The 18,933-nt window shown below is 38.5% G+C and overlaps 1 protein-coding gene and 1 pseudogene across 1 annotated transcript in view; one reads left to right on the top strand and one right to left on the bottom strand.

Annotated features, from left to right (window-relative positions):
- Positions 1–201: 201 nt before the first annotated feature.
- On the bottom strand, positions 202–855 carry LOC114697612 (annotated as a pseudogene).
- Positions 856–3,333: 2,478 nt separating this feature from the next.
- Positions 3,334–18,933, top strand: part of LOC114697631 (amine oxidase [flavin-containing] A) — a 68,101-nt gene continuing 52,501 nt past the window's right edge. Inside the window, exon 1 of the mRNA XM_028875899.2 lies at positions 3,334–4,601. Coding sequence (XP_028731732.1) covers positions 3,362–4,601 — 1,240 coding nt within the window. The 5' untranslated portion in view covers positions 3,334–3,361. The remainder of the gene's footprint in view (positions 4,602–18,933) is intronic.

The following is an 18,933-nucleotide window of genomic DNA, read 5'->3' as shown; positions in this document are numbered from 1 at the left end:
GATAGGCAGTGGTAGCACACACCTTTAATCCTAGCATTCCAGAGGCAGAAATCCATCTGTTCAAAGATACAGCCAAGCTGTATCCCGTTTTTAATCCTTTTCTCTGTATTTGTAACAGGGATACAGAGCAGAAACACACTGGCATAGCACAATGGGCTTTGGGATTTTTTTTTTTTTTTTTTTTTACTAAGAATCTTCATCTTTTTTTTTTTTTTTTTTTTTACTATGAATGACATTTTATTCAGTCATTTTCTTCACAATTGAAACTCTGGGAATTCAAAATTAACATCTTTGCCTGTGAGCTTCTTATACACACCAGAAAAAGTTTCAACCTTGTGCTCCAAGTTGTTCTGCTGGGCTTTGTCTAAATGAACCTTTATGAGCCGGCTGCCATCCAGTTTCACGCAGATCCTCTTCCCCACAATCTCACTTGGGAAGACCAAGTCCTCGAGGATGGCGTCATGCACTGCAGTGAGGGTGCGGCTTCTGGGGCGCTTCTGCTTATTTTTCGTGTGGCTTTTCCGAGTTGGCTTGGGCAGAATCCTCCTCTGAGCAATGAAGACCACGTGCTTCCCATTGAACTTTTTCTCCAATTCACGAACCAGCCGGACTTGGATTTTCTGAAAAGACTTCAGCTGAGGAACTGGTACAAAAATTATGATAGCTTTCTGGCCACCACCAACTTCAATTTTCCTTGGCCGCGGTGATGTTCAGTTCCCGCAGCTGCGCCTTGAGATCGGAGTTCATCTCCAGCTCGAGCAGCGCCTGGGAGATGCCAGACTCGAACTCGTCTGGCTTCTCGCCACTGGGCTTCACGATCTTGGCGCTCGAGCTGAACATGGCTCGTCGTCCCTGACGGAGTGCCGGCTTCGAAAGATTATTTTTGGTTTTTTTATGAAATAAGGTCTCACACTATAGCCCATGGACTAGAACTCTAGAACTCATTATATAGTTTAGGTTAATGTCAAATTCACAATTCTCCTGCTTCAGCCTCCTGAGTGCTGGGATTATAGGTATATGCCACTATACAAGCTTCACAATTGTTTTTTTTTTTTTTTTTTTTTTTAAATTACATTTGCTTACTTATGTGTGGTGGGGCATACCTATACCACAGTGCACATGTGAAGGTCAGAGGACAATTTGTAGGAGTTCCTTCTTTCCTCTACCATTTGTGTCCTGGGGATTGAACTCAGGTTGCCAAGCTTGGCACTAAGTTCTTTTAATCACAGAGAGCTATCTCTCTGATCCCATTACAATTCTTTTTAATATTCAAATTATTTCGATTTTATTTGGTGACATTACTTACAGCAAATGTGCCTTCTGATTGGTAAATAGTATCTGAACTGATAGACACTCTAAAAAGCTATAAGTTATTGATACAACCATAACTTTTGGTTTCTTTCAGTGTGGTGACTACTAATCTGGTTTCTCGTCAGGCCCTGGAAACTAAGGCTATGGGATTATGATTATAAAACATACTTGCTTCTCTAAGGTATAAGGCTGCAAACCTACACTAGATCCCCTACTTGTCTGGTGTGAATCCTGTTCCCTTAGACCTAAACTATCACTTGAAATACTAGAGAGAATAGCTACAATTTAGTTGTTTGGACTGTTTTGTGATTTACTGTCAGAATTCTTGTGGAAAGAAAGCACTAAATGCTTGGTGGCAAGTGGTAGTTTTTGCTGTATATCTCTTTCAACTGACTTACAACCAATACAGGTCTATTTATGAATTGGAGGGTTTCATAAAATCCATGAAGATGTCTTTATAAGAGCTGAACTATTCTAAAAAAATCAGGAGAGCAATATTTCATCTGTACCCTTTGTATCCCATTCTCGTCCATTTGTCTATCCTTCTTATAGTTCTTGAAAAGTAATTTTTTTTTACATTAGGATACAAATATACATGCATAAAAGTATGCTGTTTATATTCACAGCTTGATTTTATCATTGGATAGTATCCTGAAAACTACTCCAATTAGAGTCCTTTATTTTTAAAATGTGGTGTTTGGGGGCCAGTGAGATGGCTCAGTGGGTAAAGGCACTTGCTCCCAAACTTGATGACCTAAGTTAGATCCCTGGGACCCAAATGTGGTAGGAGAGAACAGATTCCAGAAAGTTCCCTATGATCTCCACGAGGGCCAAGGTACACATGTACCCACACACAAAATAAATAAACGTAATAAAATTTTAATTTAGTGTTTCACTGTGGAAACTCAGAGAACTGCCCATGAATGGACATAAAAATTCCAGAAGCTTTGCCTCCCTAATAGAGAGGCCAAGGGAAGGAGGATCACTTGAACTCAGGAGTTTGAGGCCAGTTTGATCAGTACAGTGACACTCCATCTTTAAAAGAAAAACATTAAATAAATAGTAGAGGTGTCTCAGGTAGCGGGAGGGGTGGATATGATCCAGATACATTATATACATGTATGAAATCTTGTCAACAAATAAAAATGATTAGAAAGATAATAAATAATGAAGTGTTTGTGGAAGAATAGTACTCAATTCTCTCCGGCCTCCCTACCACTCCCTTCACTCCTTAGCCATGCCTCCACCCCCAGCCCCTAGGGCCTGGAACTCACATCGCAGAGCAGCCCTCCCAGAACGCTTGCATTACAAGCGTATGCTGCTGTGCTCTACATTGCCCCACACATTTTCTTTCTTTCTTTTTTTAATTTGCACCTTAGGCATCTTTTAGCTTTCGTTCTTAAATTTCGGTACCACTTAATTTGTGGTAGCTGCGTTATTTTCCTCGCATATCTGTTTAGACTCTGGTGAGGTACGTTTGCTTGAAAACACACCACCGAAAACGAATACGCGCTCCTTTAGACAGGCAGTTTGCCGGCAGCCGCCCTCCCCTCCCCCACCCCGTCCAAGGAAAGTTCGAGGCTGCGCCGAAAGCCCCGCCTCGTGACGTCACCAGAGGACTAGACCAAACTGAGCTAGACAGAGTTCCGTCACTTCGTCCTTTGGGCTTTTCTCCTTTACGTATTATGTTTTCTGAGCCCGCTCTCGGCTCAGAAATCTTCAGTTCAAAAGAAACCATGAAAGCGGCAGGCCAATAATCGACGCCTCCGCGCGCGCGGACTCCGCTCCCCGACGGCCTCCCCCCGCTCCGTTCGCGGTGGTATCGTCCGGCCCCTGAGGCCCGCATACAAGTATCGCGCGTTGGCGGGAAAGGCGGAGCCGCGCCGCGCCGCCGCTTCATCTCCCCGCCTCCAAGTGGGTCGGACGCTTGGGTTGGGCCTCCGGGTGGCGACTGGTAACTGCTGGGCGCGGAAAGCCGAGCGCTGTTGAGGGGAGGGTTGAGGGGAGGGCTCAAGGCAGCCATTCGCTGCGTCCCGCCATTGTGAGAATTATGTCGGGAAATAATGCCGCCGAAAATGAGGCCGCCTTTCCCTCAGGCGGCGGCATGCGTGGCCGCGGTCGCGGCCGCGGCCGAAGGGGGCGTGAGGTAGAATGGGCCCCCGAAACCGGGATTGTCTCTTCCCAGCCCCCTGTGGGGATGTCCCAACTAGACAGCATCTCTAGCAGCTCTTACGAGTCCTCCCACTCTCAGTGGCAGACCGCCTCTCAACCCCATTCTTCACCTCCGATGAGCGGGTCTACCCAGGAGCTGGTTGGTTCCTTGATTTCCACCAACCTTTCTCAGCTCGATGATGATTCTGGCCAGAGGAATGACCCCATCTCAAAGTCTTCTTCCTGGGAATTAAATGCCCACAGCCAGAGCGGTCAGATACCTCCCTCGGACTACTCCATTCTTAGCTCTGTCTCCCAGCACCTATCTGTAATAGAATCCATCCCGGATTCATCCCATTCTTTGGGGCAAAGGTCCTCGGTGATTTCTGGGCAAGTGTCTTCTATGATTTCTAGGCCTGGCACTTCCCTAGAGTCAGAACTAGGGTCTATCCCTGCCTCAGTGATCAGCACTCCCCGAGGGTCCGTAGATGAGCCCACTTTACCCGCAGTGACTAACTACCCCTGGGGATTGCCACTAGAATACCCTACAAACAGTGACACGTCCGTGTCTTCGTTGGAACTACCTGAACCTCAAGAAAATACCCCACGGGTGTCGATAGAAGACGCCCCCATGCACAATCTGTCCGTTTCTGCTTGGTTATCCACATCATCACCTTCAGCACCCTATTTCCATTCCGGGCTGCCGGTACAAAGACCTCGGGTGCTCGATAGCCCAGTACCTACGTCCCCAACACACCCACGGTATAACCCCCGAGGTTTGCCGCAAGGACCTCCTCCTTCCCATGCCCCTCCAGTGCCTTTACAAGAGCCATGCCTGCCTGGTGTGCAGGGCTCTCCCAGGGTATCTCAACCAGGATCAGCTCCGCCCCTGAGCGCTCCCCTTGCACAAGGGCCCGCTCCGCCCTCAGGGCCGGGCTCCCCCTGGGTATGGGTGGAAAGTTCGGCTCCGCCCCCAGACACCAGGCAGGGGGAGGTACAAGGGTCTGTTCCACCCTGGGCGGTCCCCCCTTTTAAACCCAAGTCTCCGAAGAATCTCACCCAAACCATGACGAGTCTGGAGAAGCCTAATATCACAGGCCACATGTTCGACGTAGTCGTGATTGGAGGCGGCATCTCAGGTCAGTTTGGATCTTTAACAGTAGCTTAAGGGGCCCTGGCTGACCAGGGGTAGGGGACTTGCAATGTTCTTGTGTTTGGCAGGGTCTTTTTCCTGCATGTGAGAGTGTTTCTATGGCAGGGCCCCGATCATGCCAGATGGGAATGGGGGTTGGTTTCTTTGCTGGTGGTATGCAGTGGTGGAGGAGGCAAAATAATTTGACTTCTACTATTAAATACTAATGATTAATTAGCTTTTGCTATGCAATTACATTTAGCACATTATATGAGTTTCCTCTGTCCTCAACAGTCTTATGGGTGGGCAACACATCTGCTATTTTACAAAACCAAGAATCTGTGGTTTGAGAGTTTCAGTAACTCTTCTGAGGTCTAATCGCCTCCCTGGGAAGCTGCAGACCTGTTTTCTTCCATTTAAGACCTTTACTTGCAATTCTTGAGGTGGTTGCTTGGCCTCCCTGCTTTCACATCCTTTCTTCTGAACAGAATATCAGCGAATGGATGTCTGTACTGTTGAAGTAGTAGGATTATTTCAGTTATACTCTTCTACAAAGCACCATCACTTAGAAAATTTGAGTAGGTAAAAAATAAGGAGGCAGAATTCTTTAGGAAAAGGTAATTTTTTTTTTTTTAAAGGAGCTGTAAGATTCAACCTACTCCTGGTGTTTTTTCAGAACTTGAATAAAAGTGTAGAGTATTTATTGCCCAAAGGGACTCTCTTCATAAAGCAGGACCCAAGGAAAGTCAGGGAGTACCTTGTATCCCCTTACTAAATAAGAGCTACACTGCCTGCACCATGTCTGGAGGCCCTGGCTTGGATGGCTCATCACGTAAGGGGTATATAAACTTTTTCTCTATTTTCCTGGAGACCTCTTCAATATTTGTATATTAAATTGCCACTTAAATTATCATATTGGAAAATTGTAGGAATTATGATTTGGCTCTAGGTAGAAGCCCAAGCTGAAATGTCCCCTTTCACTCAGGTGCTAATAATTTCAGAGATACACCTGCAAGACCTAACTTAGAGGGAGAAAGGCAGTAGAGGCAGTAAATAGGGTGGCTCCAAATTATCCATTTTAATATATGTCCCCTTTGAGTAGACTATAGACATGCTTATATATTTTAGATGTAGGTAGCTTTGGACTCATCCTCTTCAGAGAAAACAATCTTAATCACCAGATTGGTATGAACTGTTGCAGCAATAGTATGCATTCGTGCTATGCATCAGAAGGAAGCAGATCCTGGTGAAGAGTTAGAAAAAGGAGCATTTATCATTCTTTCCTTCTTTCATTCCTTCCTTCAACAAACACTTGTTGAGTGCCTACAGGTTAGTGGATTGGTGTTTCCAAAAACCTGGTCCTTCTAGGCAAGTACTGTAGAAGCAATGTTGTTGGTCACTAAAATATAAATATGATAATATGTAGTATAAATTGATTAATACATACCACCATTTGCTGTTTTGCTGGGATTTTATTCTTGTCCTGTTCTTGATTTGTCTCCAGTGTTCCTTAAAGAAAGCATTGTCTTTTTATATTTTTTTGATATTTGGTGGTAAGTCTAGCCATTAGCAGCTGAACTCTCTCTCCAGCCTGACTTTTTAAAATTTTTATGAGACAATGTCTCATGTATCTCAGAATGGCATCCAACTTAATATGTAGCCAAGGATGAACGTGGATTTCTGATTTTCTAGCATCCAAATACCAAGTCAGATGTGGGATAGCATGCCTGCTTTATGGAATGCTGGGGATCAACCCCAGGGCTTTATGTGTGGTAGGCAAGCACTCTATCAAGTGAGCTGTATCCCAAGCCTTGTCTTTTGTTTTTCTTTTGTCTAATTGCTTGCTCTTTCTCCTTTATCACATCTGACTGTTAATATTTAGTCATCAATAGAAGTGTATTTAGCATGTAACTGATGAACCTTAAGACTTCAGGTCCCTTATGATCTCATTCTAAGTAAATTACCAGCTTCATACTGAGTCATGTTACAATTTTGCTTTCTTCTTTTGTTTTGTGATGGTCCTGGATTGAGACAGGAACTCATGTAGCATAGGCTGGACTTGAAATCCCTGTGTATCTAGAATGGCTTTGAGCTTCTAATCTCCCTGCTTTCCCTTCCAAATGCTTGATTGCTACCATACCTGGTGTATTGATTTCTTATTTCTTAAAGAAAGCATCCAAATTAAAAAAAAATTGTACCTATTCTTGGGAATTACTAATTAGTTCATTTCCTTGGGGGATATAAAGAACATTTTTTTTTTTTGCTCAATATGCTTACTTATTCCAAACACGAACTTTAAGTTCACCAGCAACATTGGAAAAAAGGACTTAATTTCCCTTAGTGTCATTTCTACTAGTCAGATCTGAGAGATTTTAGGAGCCAAACTGACTAGAAACATTCTTTTCTGTGTTGTCATCCAAAATGTTTTAGTACTAACATAGATGTGGATGTTTGACTCAGGTATTAGATACAGTCTGTATGTTTCCTGAATGGGTGAGAGCATTCTTGTGAACTCACAACACATTTCTTTATGTAGGCTTGGTTATATCCCATGGTATGAATCCTATGATATAGTCCCTTTGTTTCTTTTTTTTGACACAGGTCTGATATAGTCCAGGCTGGCCTCATATTTCACATTTGTCTGTAGTTGAAGCTGCCATGAACTCCTGATGCTCCTGTTTCTATCTCCCAGGTTTTTGGAAACATCACATTTTTTTATTTATTGAAGCTGAGTTGGAAGAATTTTTTTACAGTAATGTTATTAACATAGATTTTAAGCACAAGGGTTAAGGGACAGTGACAATCTGGAAGGAAGCTAAGATACACCCCAAAACATAGGTCTAGGTTTCTCAAAGAAGAGCAGCTCTGTGGCAGTTTTAAATACTTTGGAATATTCCTTAAAACTTCCCTGTTAGGACTTACTACTCTTATGCTACTTATGCAACTATAATCTATGGTCGATAATTAGCTTTTGCCATGTTATGCTTATAATGTAGCTCCCAGAAGAGGACATATTCTAAATGGCATTGCTGAGAACTGATTCACATTTAGAAAGCTTTATCTTTGTACAAAGAATAATAATATTTCTATTTTGTCATTGAAAACATAAGACAGAACATTTATAACAACCATAATACCCTATTTTCTGTCCACCCATCTAATTAATGTTTTTATCCTGTGTTAGTACTTGTGAGGGGAAACAGCCCTGCTTATAATCCATAATCTATAACCTTTTGAAACTCTGTTTTCTATGATACTATTGAATAGTGAAGTTTTATCATCTATTAATCATACCTTTTCCATTTTTTGAAGTCACCTTGAGACTCTGCTGTACTTCTTTCTCATTCTATTACTCCAGTGTTCCCTTAGCTATAGAAAGCTCTCAAGTCTTTAAATCAAATCTTTTTTTCTCTAAACTTATATGCCATGGCTTATCTTTTCATGGATATTTTGCAGTTATATACTGCAGATTCCTCGGTTCCTTACCTCTTTTCTTGGATATCATCTTCTCCATCATTTATGATACATCCTTTTCTATATTTTATTTTATTTATTTATTTCTGAGACAGGGTCTTACATAGTCCAGACTGAATTTGAAGTCATTGTAGCCAAGCATGATCTTGGTCTTTTGATCCTCTTGCCTCTACTTCCTGAGTGCTAGGATTACAGGTTTGTGCCACCATACCCAATTTTGTTTTCATGCATTACTAGCAGTGGAACCCAGGGCTTCATGAACATTAGGTGAACACTACCAAATGAGCTACATCTCCCAGTCATGTCCTTTTCTTTTATCTTTTACACCTCCCTACTATTTTTTTTTTTTTGATGTGCCAGGCTTCACATATGTCAAGCACATACATCTATACTGAGTTACATCCTCAGGTCCTTTGAGCTGGACTGACTCCTCTTCTGCTTCCTCGGTTATCGTGTTAATGCCCCCATCTCCAGGGCAGACTCTTGACTCCTGAAGGTTACCTGAGTTATAATACCTTCCCAGTGGCATTACTTTACAATAATTACTCTCTCTTCACATCCACCCTGCATGCAGTATTCTCCCAGGCTTGATTGATTTACTTTAACCACTTTTTTTCACCTTTCTACTCAAGTTCTTTAGTGGTTTCATATTACCAGTGTCTCAAGACCTAATCTACACTGTCAATCATCTGGCTTCACTTTGTTGGACAAATAGTATTACCCACTTTTCCTCAATATGAATGTGAGATTTAGTGCCTTTTGTCATAGCGCTAGTCTGTTTATTTTGTCCCTTTATGTCTTCCGTGTTTTCATCTTAACATAGAAGTGCTTCTGACAGTGCATTCTATCTGCCCTGCAATATCTGGATGATCACCCTGACTCCCATTGATTTTTCTCCCTTCTTGAGATTTTAATCTATGTTTAACAAGATACATTTATTTTCTGATTCTTACTTCTCAATTTTATTTTTAAGGACAATGTATCACTCTCTGACTTTAGATGCTAGTTCTTAGCCGTAACTGTCACAGATCGAATAAATGACAAAAAAAATGTTTGTCATTATTCAAGAAATTTCTGAAATGGTTCTTTTTAGAGAGTGAAGAAACAGAAAAAGGCCACCTTCTTAGGACAATATGCATTCTTCATAGGGCTTTTGGAATCTCAGAGCTTTAGATCAGGCAATCTAGCTTAATCACCTACAATTGTAATCCTCCTGGCAGCATCTCCTTAGTGATTATCTAACTATAGCTCTGAATACAGTTAGGGAAGGGGGAGCACTCTATTCCTCTAAGCAACTCAAGAGCCCTGACTCCTGAACCTATTCAGACATTTTAGAGCTTCTACTATATGCTGAGCAGTAGGTAGATCACAGGGATAGAGGGATATAAAGATAACTAGCATCCCTGCCAGAAATTGTCCTTATCTTCTTATAATTATTAGTAGGCAAATAATCAACATGAATATAATGAGACAAATATTAATGTTATGATTATGAACAAAGTACTGAGACTTTGAGAAGGAAGTATGATTTATTATAATAGACAGGGATAAGACAATTAAAAAAAGACATCCCGAACAGTAGACACCAGAGGAGCATTGGTTAGGGTCATGAGGCTATATGCCAGACACCAAGTAGTACTTAATTTAAACTCATGACAGAAATACCAGGGGAGGGAAATAGCTTCTCTTTATACCTCTAGGAATATGATTCTGGGAGCAACTTGAAGGATTCAGTGTGCCATGTCTGCCTATGAGTTTTGTACTTCTGAACTGTGAAAGGTTAGCATGTATTTAATGAAAATACCTTAGTCATAGTGCTGAATGGTTCTTGTTTTTTTTTTTTTGAAAAAATAAAATATTTTTTGTTTGTTTTCAAGCAAATACTAAGTGTCATGTAGAAAGAGCTCTCAATATACACATTTTTTATCTGTGAGCCAAGCTCTACTACAATTAGGAGCACTAGCTGCCCAGAACCTGGTACTAGGAGGGATTGAATTTTTTCATGATCTAAGACAGAAAGGTCATTTTGTAAGAAGAATGACTAATGCATTGAGTTCTACATAATATAGTTTCCCCTTTTCTGAAATACATCATCTATAAGAATCATTTCTATGAGGACCATTTTAAACATTTTAACCCAAAACTTGGTAGCACATACTGTATGGTTTTGCAGTGATTAAATAAAAGCTTCCATTTTAAAAGAGAGTATTGGTTTTTGATAGCTTAGTTATTGTATACTCTGAGGTTCAGTGAGCATGAGAATTATGTGCCTTTCAGGATACTTCTTTTCTTTATTTTGATTTTTTTCATTAAAAGCACACCAGAATACTTTCATTCTATTGTATAAACTATTTTGTTGTTTTTAAACAATGATACAAGAATTAAATTTATTTGAATTCTGATTAAAAAATCTTTTTTTAAATGGTCAAATGAACATTCGGATGGATCTGACATTGAATGGGCAGTTTTAACATTTAATCAGTGCTAATTGATTTGAATTTGTATATAACTCTCAGCTAATGTGATAAATGTTTTTTAAGAATAAATCTAAGTATAATCTAATTATATGGACCACAGAGACCCAGTATGAAGAAAAGGAATGTTATAATGCATTATTGATGAAATTGTACCCCATAATCTGTGCAGTTGTGGTGGAGAGATCTTTTAACATGAAAAATTTTGCAGTATTTGGATTCAGCAGTTGCCAGAAATAGTGAGGACATACTGTAGCTTTCTTTCACATACAGGAATTTGCAAAAGTGTTCAATCCTATGATTTAGTAGTGTATATACTTTTTAAGTTTTGCCTAGTGAATGCACATGCATGTTTGAGATGCATGGGTTTCATACTAAGGTTTTTTTTAAAGATTGAAACAAATATTTTCTAAATGTTGTGAGCATTTGAGACAAGTTGAGTGTTAAGCTATTTCCCTCTTTATTGTGGTAAATGCATAATTATAAACAGCAATTTTTGTTTTCCTTTAGATTACACTATCCTTGTTATATTGTCACCTGCATTGTGAATTAGAGAAATTTAAAGTCTTTTAATTGTGGTTTTGTTATTTAGTGGTAAGATTAAATGAGAGTATAGCTCAGTGGTAGAGTACACACATCCCTGGTATAGGCAAAGCTGTGAATTCAAGTCCCAGTACTGAAAAAAAGGATGGGGGTCAAGGGATATAGCTCAGTTGATAGAGTTCTTGCCAACATGCATCAAACCTGGGTTGGTCTCCAGCACTGCATTAACCTATCATGGTGTTATACACTTGTAATTCTACTCAGGAAGTGGAAGCAGGAGGATCAGAAGTTTAGGGTCATATTCAGCACATAGTATGTTTGAAGCCATTGTGGGATACATGAGATCCTATCTCAAGAAAAAAAAAAGATGTTGAATTACATGTAACCTGGTATATCATCTATACATTTCAGTATTTTCTTTTCTTGGTAATTAATTAGCTTCATTAAGGTTTTCATCTTTGGATTTACTTTTGTACCATTCCTTAGCACTGTTTTCTTCCATGCTGTATTTTGGAATTGGTTTGCTTTATCTTTTATATTGACATCCTGTAGTAGCTTAAATTAGCACCCAGATCTCTTAACAGATATATATCCACATTTCCCCATGGCTTTTCTGAGTTAAAAGCCCTTTTCCAGTTGGTAGGCCAAAGTAAACAAAGCTCCACCTATTAACAGTATTTGAGCAAGACAAGAGTGTCGATAAGAGGTTAAACAAGGCTCTTAACTTTGAGAGTTAATTACATATTAAATATGTCTGAGGGTCTTAGTAACTGCTCATAAGATTTCAAAAGGGCCAAAATGGAAGCTCAAAAATGCAGTGAATTATCAAATATCCCAGAATTCTCAGTGATCTAACTAGACCTTTGATCCTTAAAAATACTTACTTTCAGGACAGTCCATTTGAATTCCCTATCTCACTAGTTTGCTTTGAAGGCTTATCCATGGATCTGTATTAACTGTTGTTACTTACTTGGAGGATTGATGCACTAAAACCTAGTAGCTGTTATCTGACAGTAATTTACACATGTGACTGTATTATACTACTATTGCTTCATGGACAGTTACATTGAAAAATGTGAGGTATTAGGTTTGGGAACTCTCATGTGACAAACATATTTGCCTTTAAATGTTTATTATTATTGCCTGTATGGTGTGTGTGTGTGTGTGTGTGTGTGTGTGTGTGTGTGCGCCGTGCGTGTGTGTGCAAGCGCTACAGCACACATGTACTCTTCTTTCCTTCTACCTTTATGTGGCTTTGGGAATTGAGCACAGATCACCAGGCCTGTGCAGCAACTGCCTTTACTAACTGAACCATCTAGCCAGCACATAAATACTTTATCTTTGTACATTTTAGATATATTTATTTTATTTTATGTGTAAGAGTGTTTTTGCTTGCATTTACTTTATGTATGTGTACTGTGTGTATGCCTGATGCTTGAAGAGGCCAGAAGATAACAGGTGATTCCCTTGGAATTGGAGTTATGGATGGTTTTGAATCACCATGTAGGTGCTGGGAAATGAACCCAGTTCTTCTGCAACAGCACAAGTTCTCTTAACCTCTGAGCCATCTCTGTAGCCCACACAACCCTATATACTTTAAAAATAGTGAATTTAGGATACTGTATAGAGATTAAACAGTTGTGATCAGGGATTCTTAACGTTTTGGACAAAATATACCCCTGAAAGCTGAGTATGGTAGCTTACATTTCTAATTCTAGCTCATAGAAAACTGAGGCAAGATAATTATCTCAAATGGAAGTCAGCCTGTACTAAAGAGTGAGTTCCAGATCAGTCTGAACTTCAGAATGTGACTGGTTCATCACCCAAAAGAAGATGCTAAGGAAATGGCTCTTGTGTAAAAATGTTTTCTCTACAAGCTTGAGGACCTGAGTTTGGAACCTAGGAAACCACACAAGTCAGCTATGGTGGTGCATGTCTGTCTGTAGGTTGAATACTGGATGAGCTGGTTTGGGCTAGGGCTATGGAAACAGACAGATGCTGGGAACTTATTGGCCAGATAGTCTAACCAAAAGACAAGCTCCAGGTTCAGTGACAGACACTGCTTCAAAAATAAGTTGGTGAAATGGTAAAAGAAGAGTAAAGTCAACTTCTGGCCTCTGCAGATGATCACATGGGTGAATGCATCACAGGCCCCTACCACAAACACATGGTGGAGGGGAGGGAGAGAAATGGAGAGCGGGGGTGTAGGGAGAAGAAACCACACAAATATCCCCTTGAAAATCTGATAAAAGCTATTTGAATTTTTCACTTTAAAAAGGTCATATTTTTATACATAGACTTTTTTCCTTTTGTACTGGGTTAATAGTGTATGTTCTTGAAACCTTTTCACTGTTGTGCTGCCTGCAGTGTAATTTGGACTGACTCTGAGATCTCACAGAAGTGGTAAAACATACAAATTGTAAGAAAATCCAACTGGATGTTAAAATGCATGCTCTTAATCTCAGCATTTAGGAAGAGACAAGAGGATCAGGAGTTAAAGGTCTTCTTTGGCTACATATCAAGTTCAAAGCCAGCCAGAGTTATATGATAATTTGTCTCAAACAAATAAGCGAACAAACAAACAAAAATAAGTTTACTAACTCAAGAAAGTTAATAGTAAATAGACTATGATGAAATAATCAAAACATTCATACTAAAACTAATGAATGTAAATTTTCTTTTTTTCTGTTTATTTCTTTTTCTCTTTTTTTGAGACAGTATCTCATATATTCAAACTGGCTTCAAAATCATTATGTAGCTGAGGATGACTTTGAACTTCTAATTTTCTTGTACCACATCCTAAGTGCTGGAATTATAGGTTCCAAGTCAGTTTTTATGGTTCTGGGTGTCAAACCCTTGATTTTATGCATCCTATATAAGCACTCCACCACCTGAGCCATATCCCCAGCCAATAAGATTACTTTTAGTCATTTTGAAAGATCAATATTTAAAGATTATACATTTTGAAGTGAAACTGATGATAATAAATATGCATTTATTGTTTATTATGTATTCATTATAGATTGTAAAGATCATTGGCCTTTGAAGGCATTAGATAAAATTCTGACTCACATGAAAGAAACAAGTTTGATCACGGGGTGTTCTCTAGTTTATGTTAGTTAGTTTCTCTATACAGTAACTTGTGTAAAACATAAGACCCCTCTATGTAGCAGGAGTTAATATCTATGAATCTGAAGTGCTGCTGGTACTTGCTGAGCATCCCTAACTTGAAGATAAAAATTCTGAAAGTTTTTGAGTGCTCACAAGATGCTACATGTAGAAAATTCTGCATCTGACATCATGTGGCAGGTTATAGTCAGAAAGCACATGGGAAGTATTGCATAAAGCTACTTTAAACCTATGCATATATGGTGTATAATGAAAATAAGTGAATTCAGTGTTTAGACTTGGGTCTCTCTAATTCTCTCTCTCTCTCTCTCTCTCTCTCTCTAATTTGGACTATATATGGACTATATTTATTTATTTATTTATTTATTTATTTATTTGTGTGTGTGTGTGCACGCAAATAAAATCTAAGCAGATAATCTGAAATCTAAAAGACTTAGCGTCCTAAGTATTACAAGATGAGGGCTATTCAGCATATGCTTAAGATTGATTCACAGGATCAGGGGCACAGGGAAGGAACAGCTAATTCTGCTTACAGGAAATTGCAAGTGAATTATTTTATGGAGAAAGTAATAATTGACAAAAGTTTTCTGGACTTTCAATAAGTTATAAACTATAATGAAGATGACATTTAAATTGATCATTTCCATATTAAATGAGTTAACTGTGAGCTGTGACTTACGTTGAAACACTTTTTATTGTGTATCCACATTTGTTCATTCGTTCATCCATTTATTTATCCATCTGTTCATTCAATATTTGTCAATGGAGTGTTTACTATGTGCTTTCAGTAAAATTTGTAAAGGTTCCATTCTCTGTTTTCCGGCTTTGAGAATGTTGCCTAGAAACTTTAGTGGAAGCTGATGTTTGATTATACTTTTTATTGTCCTTGGAGTGTTCAGTTCAAGAATCCAAGTTAGTAGTTAGATAGGAATTCTGTTGGTCAGGGACAACATCACAAAATAGTAAGGAATTAACTGTGCATATTCTGGGGTGATGATCAATATGAAAAGTTGGAAATATTACTTCTAATAATAGAATAATTTTGTGAGGTGTTAGAGGATAAGCCATGACCATTTCAAAGCTTTGCTCCCATGCTTAACTTATAGATGTTATGATGTTATTTAACCTAGAGCCTTGCCTTTGGGAGCTTATTACTGTAACTATTTGAACAATCTTGAAAGTGATTAAATCAGTTCTTCCTCACTGTATTTTGATGCACAATCTTTTAAAGAAAGAATAACAGAGTGTAGAGAAATGCTGAATTTATTGAGTCTTATTATTAATTATTTTGCTGCAGGACTGCTCAGGGCCTTTAATATAAACAGCGTTCTCTGCAAATTTATCCCAAAAGGAGAAGTAGTATAAGTATCCCAACTTTTATGAACATTAATACTCTTCCTTGGAGTGTCTTATCTGAGGATTAGTGTTCATAAAACTTCTGGGGGAATTATGGCTTTAAATTTAACTTTTCACTGTGTTCAGAATTTGAGGATGTCTGGGTGGAACATTTGAAGTATATTTGTAATTTCAGTGAAAGATTTAAACAAATAATGAATTAAGAAATAATTACATTCCTCAACTTAGGTGAGATTTATTTATCTAAAGTGAAGATAAATGCTGAGCAATAATCAAATAAATTAAGACTGTCTAGACAACCAGTCTGTTGAATTAAGGGCAAATTTAAGTTAATTGTTAGCTTAATTCTATTTATCACTTGAGACTGCACTATGTTTTTAGCCTATTGAAATGGAAAGGATTGTAAGATTGGCTTTTTAAAAAACACAGAATGATTTATCTGACAGCACAAAATCCAGACAGGTATAGATTAGACAGGTAGACAGACAAACAGGAACAGTTGTATGTACAGTAACAAGCTTCTGTTCATACTGATATACTTTGTTCTTGTCTGTTAGCAAGCATAATACTTGTTTAAAAATCAGAAAAATTGACTATTAATACTTAGAATATTTTGACTCCTTTGGGCATATCATACACAGATATTATATATATATATTATTATATATTATATATATATATATATATTATATATATATACTGATAATATCTTTTAAATTTTCTTGTCTTGAGAAAAGGTAAGAAGGCAAAAAAGCTCATGATCTTACTGCCTAGCTACATGTATACATGTTCAACCTAAACACAGTAAACTACCTGTTACAGGGTATGGGGTGCACATCTTAATCCAGCAGAGACAGAACTGCGACTTCTGTGTACTAGGTCAACCAAGGTATAGGAAGCTTATCTGAAAAAAAAAAAAAAAAAAAACAAACAAACAAAAAACCAACAACCACAAAACAACAAATCTGTTACACCACATGATGTTTTTTTTTTTTTTGTTTTTTTAGTGATTGCAGCAGTATTTGACACCTGCAACATAGCAGGCTCTATTGGGAAGCAAGTTTTCATCAAGTGCATAGTTGCATGGTTTGTAATCCAGCATTGAGGTTGAGGAAAAAGAATCTTTTATTTGAGACCTGCTTGGGCCTCATATCTTGATCCTGTCTGATTTGCTCCACATTCATTGCTATCTGGCCACACTAGCCTCATTGTTTATGGCACACACACACAGAGCCTTTAGACATTTCACAGTGTACTTCAAAAATAGGATCCTTGCTATTTTCTCATAATTCCTTTTCACCTGACTACCTGTTTAAAAAAATTAATTTTAACCCTTCCCTTCCCCCTTCTCTTTTCTTTCCCTTCTTCTCATTACTTCATTCTTTCTTTGACATGCAGCTGGGCATGCTGCTGAATATTTGAATCACAATACTCAGGAGATTGAAGCAGGAGGATTTCTGACAGTTCAAGGCCAACCTGAGCTGCATAGCAAGACCCTATCTCAAAAAAAAAAAATGTTCATGTGTTTCCATTCGTTTGGCTGTTTGTCCCTGTGCTTTTTCCAACTTTGGTCTCAACAATTCTCACTCATACAAACCCTCCTCTTTCTCGCCAACTGGACTCCTGGAGCTCCACCTGGGGCCTGGCTGTGGATCTCTGCATCTGGTTCCCTCAGTCATTGGATGGGGTTTCTAGCATGACAATTAGGGTGTTTGGCCATCCTATCACCAGAATAGGTCAGTTCGGGCTGTCTCTTGACCATTGCCAGCGGGAGCGGGGAGAACAAGGGAATCCATGGCTGATATGTAAAATTAAATTAAATTATAAAATTTAAAAAAAGAAAGAAAAGAAATGGAAAGAACACACCTTTCTAGACTGCAAAGTTTGTGCTTTACCTGTTGGCATAAAAAAAAAAAAGAACACTTCTATGTTTTTTTTTTCTTTTTTTTAAAGAGTTATTTATTTACTATGCTTACAGTATTCTGCCAGCATATATGCCTATATGCAGAGGGCACCAGATCCCATTACAGATGGTTGTGAACCACTAATGTAGCTGCTGGGAATTGAACTCAGGTCCTCTGAAAGAGCAGCCAGTGCTGTTAACCTCTGAGCCATCGCTTCAGCCCCATACTTCTATGTTTTCTAACTTTCCATTTGTCATGAAAATTCCTTATTAGTCATTGTCCTCACAATTAACATGAAAACTGAAACATTAACATTAATTTGTTCAGCATCATGGAAGAAATGTTTTGCATAACAATCATTCCTTAATATCTAATGAGGTTTGGTTTCAGTTTTCAATCTCTAAACAACAACAAAAAACCAGTTTATAGCTGATAGAATCTGAGGATAGGGAGGGCTAACACTAGTTGATTTTCTTAAATAACTTCCTGTTTAAATTCCAAGACCAATTATTCAAATTCATATTTAGGGCCACAGGGAATTTTTCTTCATTCTTTATTCACATATGCCAAAAATCATCCCATGTCTTATATCACATTACACCCCTGACAAGGCCAGGACAGCAGTGCTAGTGATAGCATCAAGTAAATGCTAATAAAAAACTATTTTTCATTTCTTCCTGTCTTTGTAACATATACCCTTAGAAATTATCAAATTAATAGGATTTATAATCACTCTAAATAGTGCTTCTCTTCAACCACTTTTATAGATATCTTGATTTATTTTACTACTTTCATCTCTACTGCTACTCTCTTTATTCTAATTAGCCTTTTTCCCTTATATTTACCTCTGTAGTATGATTTATTTCATTTGTAACAAGTGGTACAAAAATAAAGAGGTACTAAGATAGCATTGGAAATATAGTGAATGCAGATTGAAAAATAAGTATATACAAGCATGTATTTCCTTGCTCTGAGAGCTGAGAGTTCATGCAAGCAATGGCACTCTAGTAATCATGAACACACGAAGCACCACATTTTGATTTCTAATTTTATTCCCCAAGAAAAGGGACCAAGGCTCACTACAGAAATGGGTGATTGTAAGGCTTGGACAGGCAGGGAAGATACTGTGAGCTTGGGGCAGCCTGTGGCACTAGAAAGTAAGGAAGTTTGTGCACATATACAAACACAAACTAATAGAGGCATGCCAAAAGGCACACAAGAACCAAAGAGTTCCCAGTGAATAATTTGAATAATTTCAGCAATAAATAATACACTATTGAATTATATACTGAAGTACAAAACAAATATCTGTGAGTCCATACTAATGATTGAATAAATCAACAAGGAAAAGAAACAATTCTGTATTGTTGAGGAATTCTCAACAATTTATATAAATACAGTACCCTCAAAATGGTGGACCATAACTTCCTGTTGTTCAAATGCAGAGTATGCATAGAAT

The sequence above is a fragment of the Peromyscus leucopus genome, chromosome X (assembly GCF_004664715.2).
Source record: "Peromyscus leucopus breed LL Stock chromosome X, UCI_PerLeu_2.1, whole genome shotgun sequence".
In the NCBI taxonomy this organism is placed as follows: domain Eukaryota; kingdom Metazoa; phylum Chordata; class Mammalia; order Rodentia; family Cricetidae; genus Peromyscus; species Peromyscus leucopus.
This window is presented reverse-complemented; position numbering and strand designations above follow the sequence as displayed.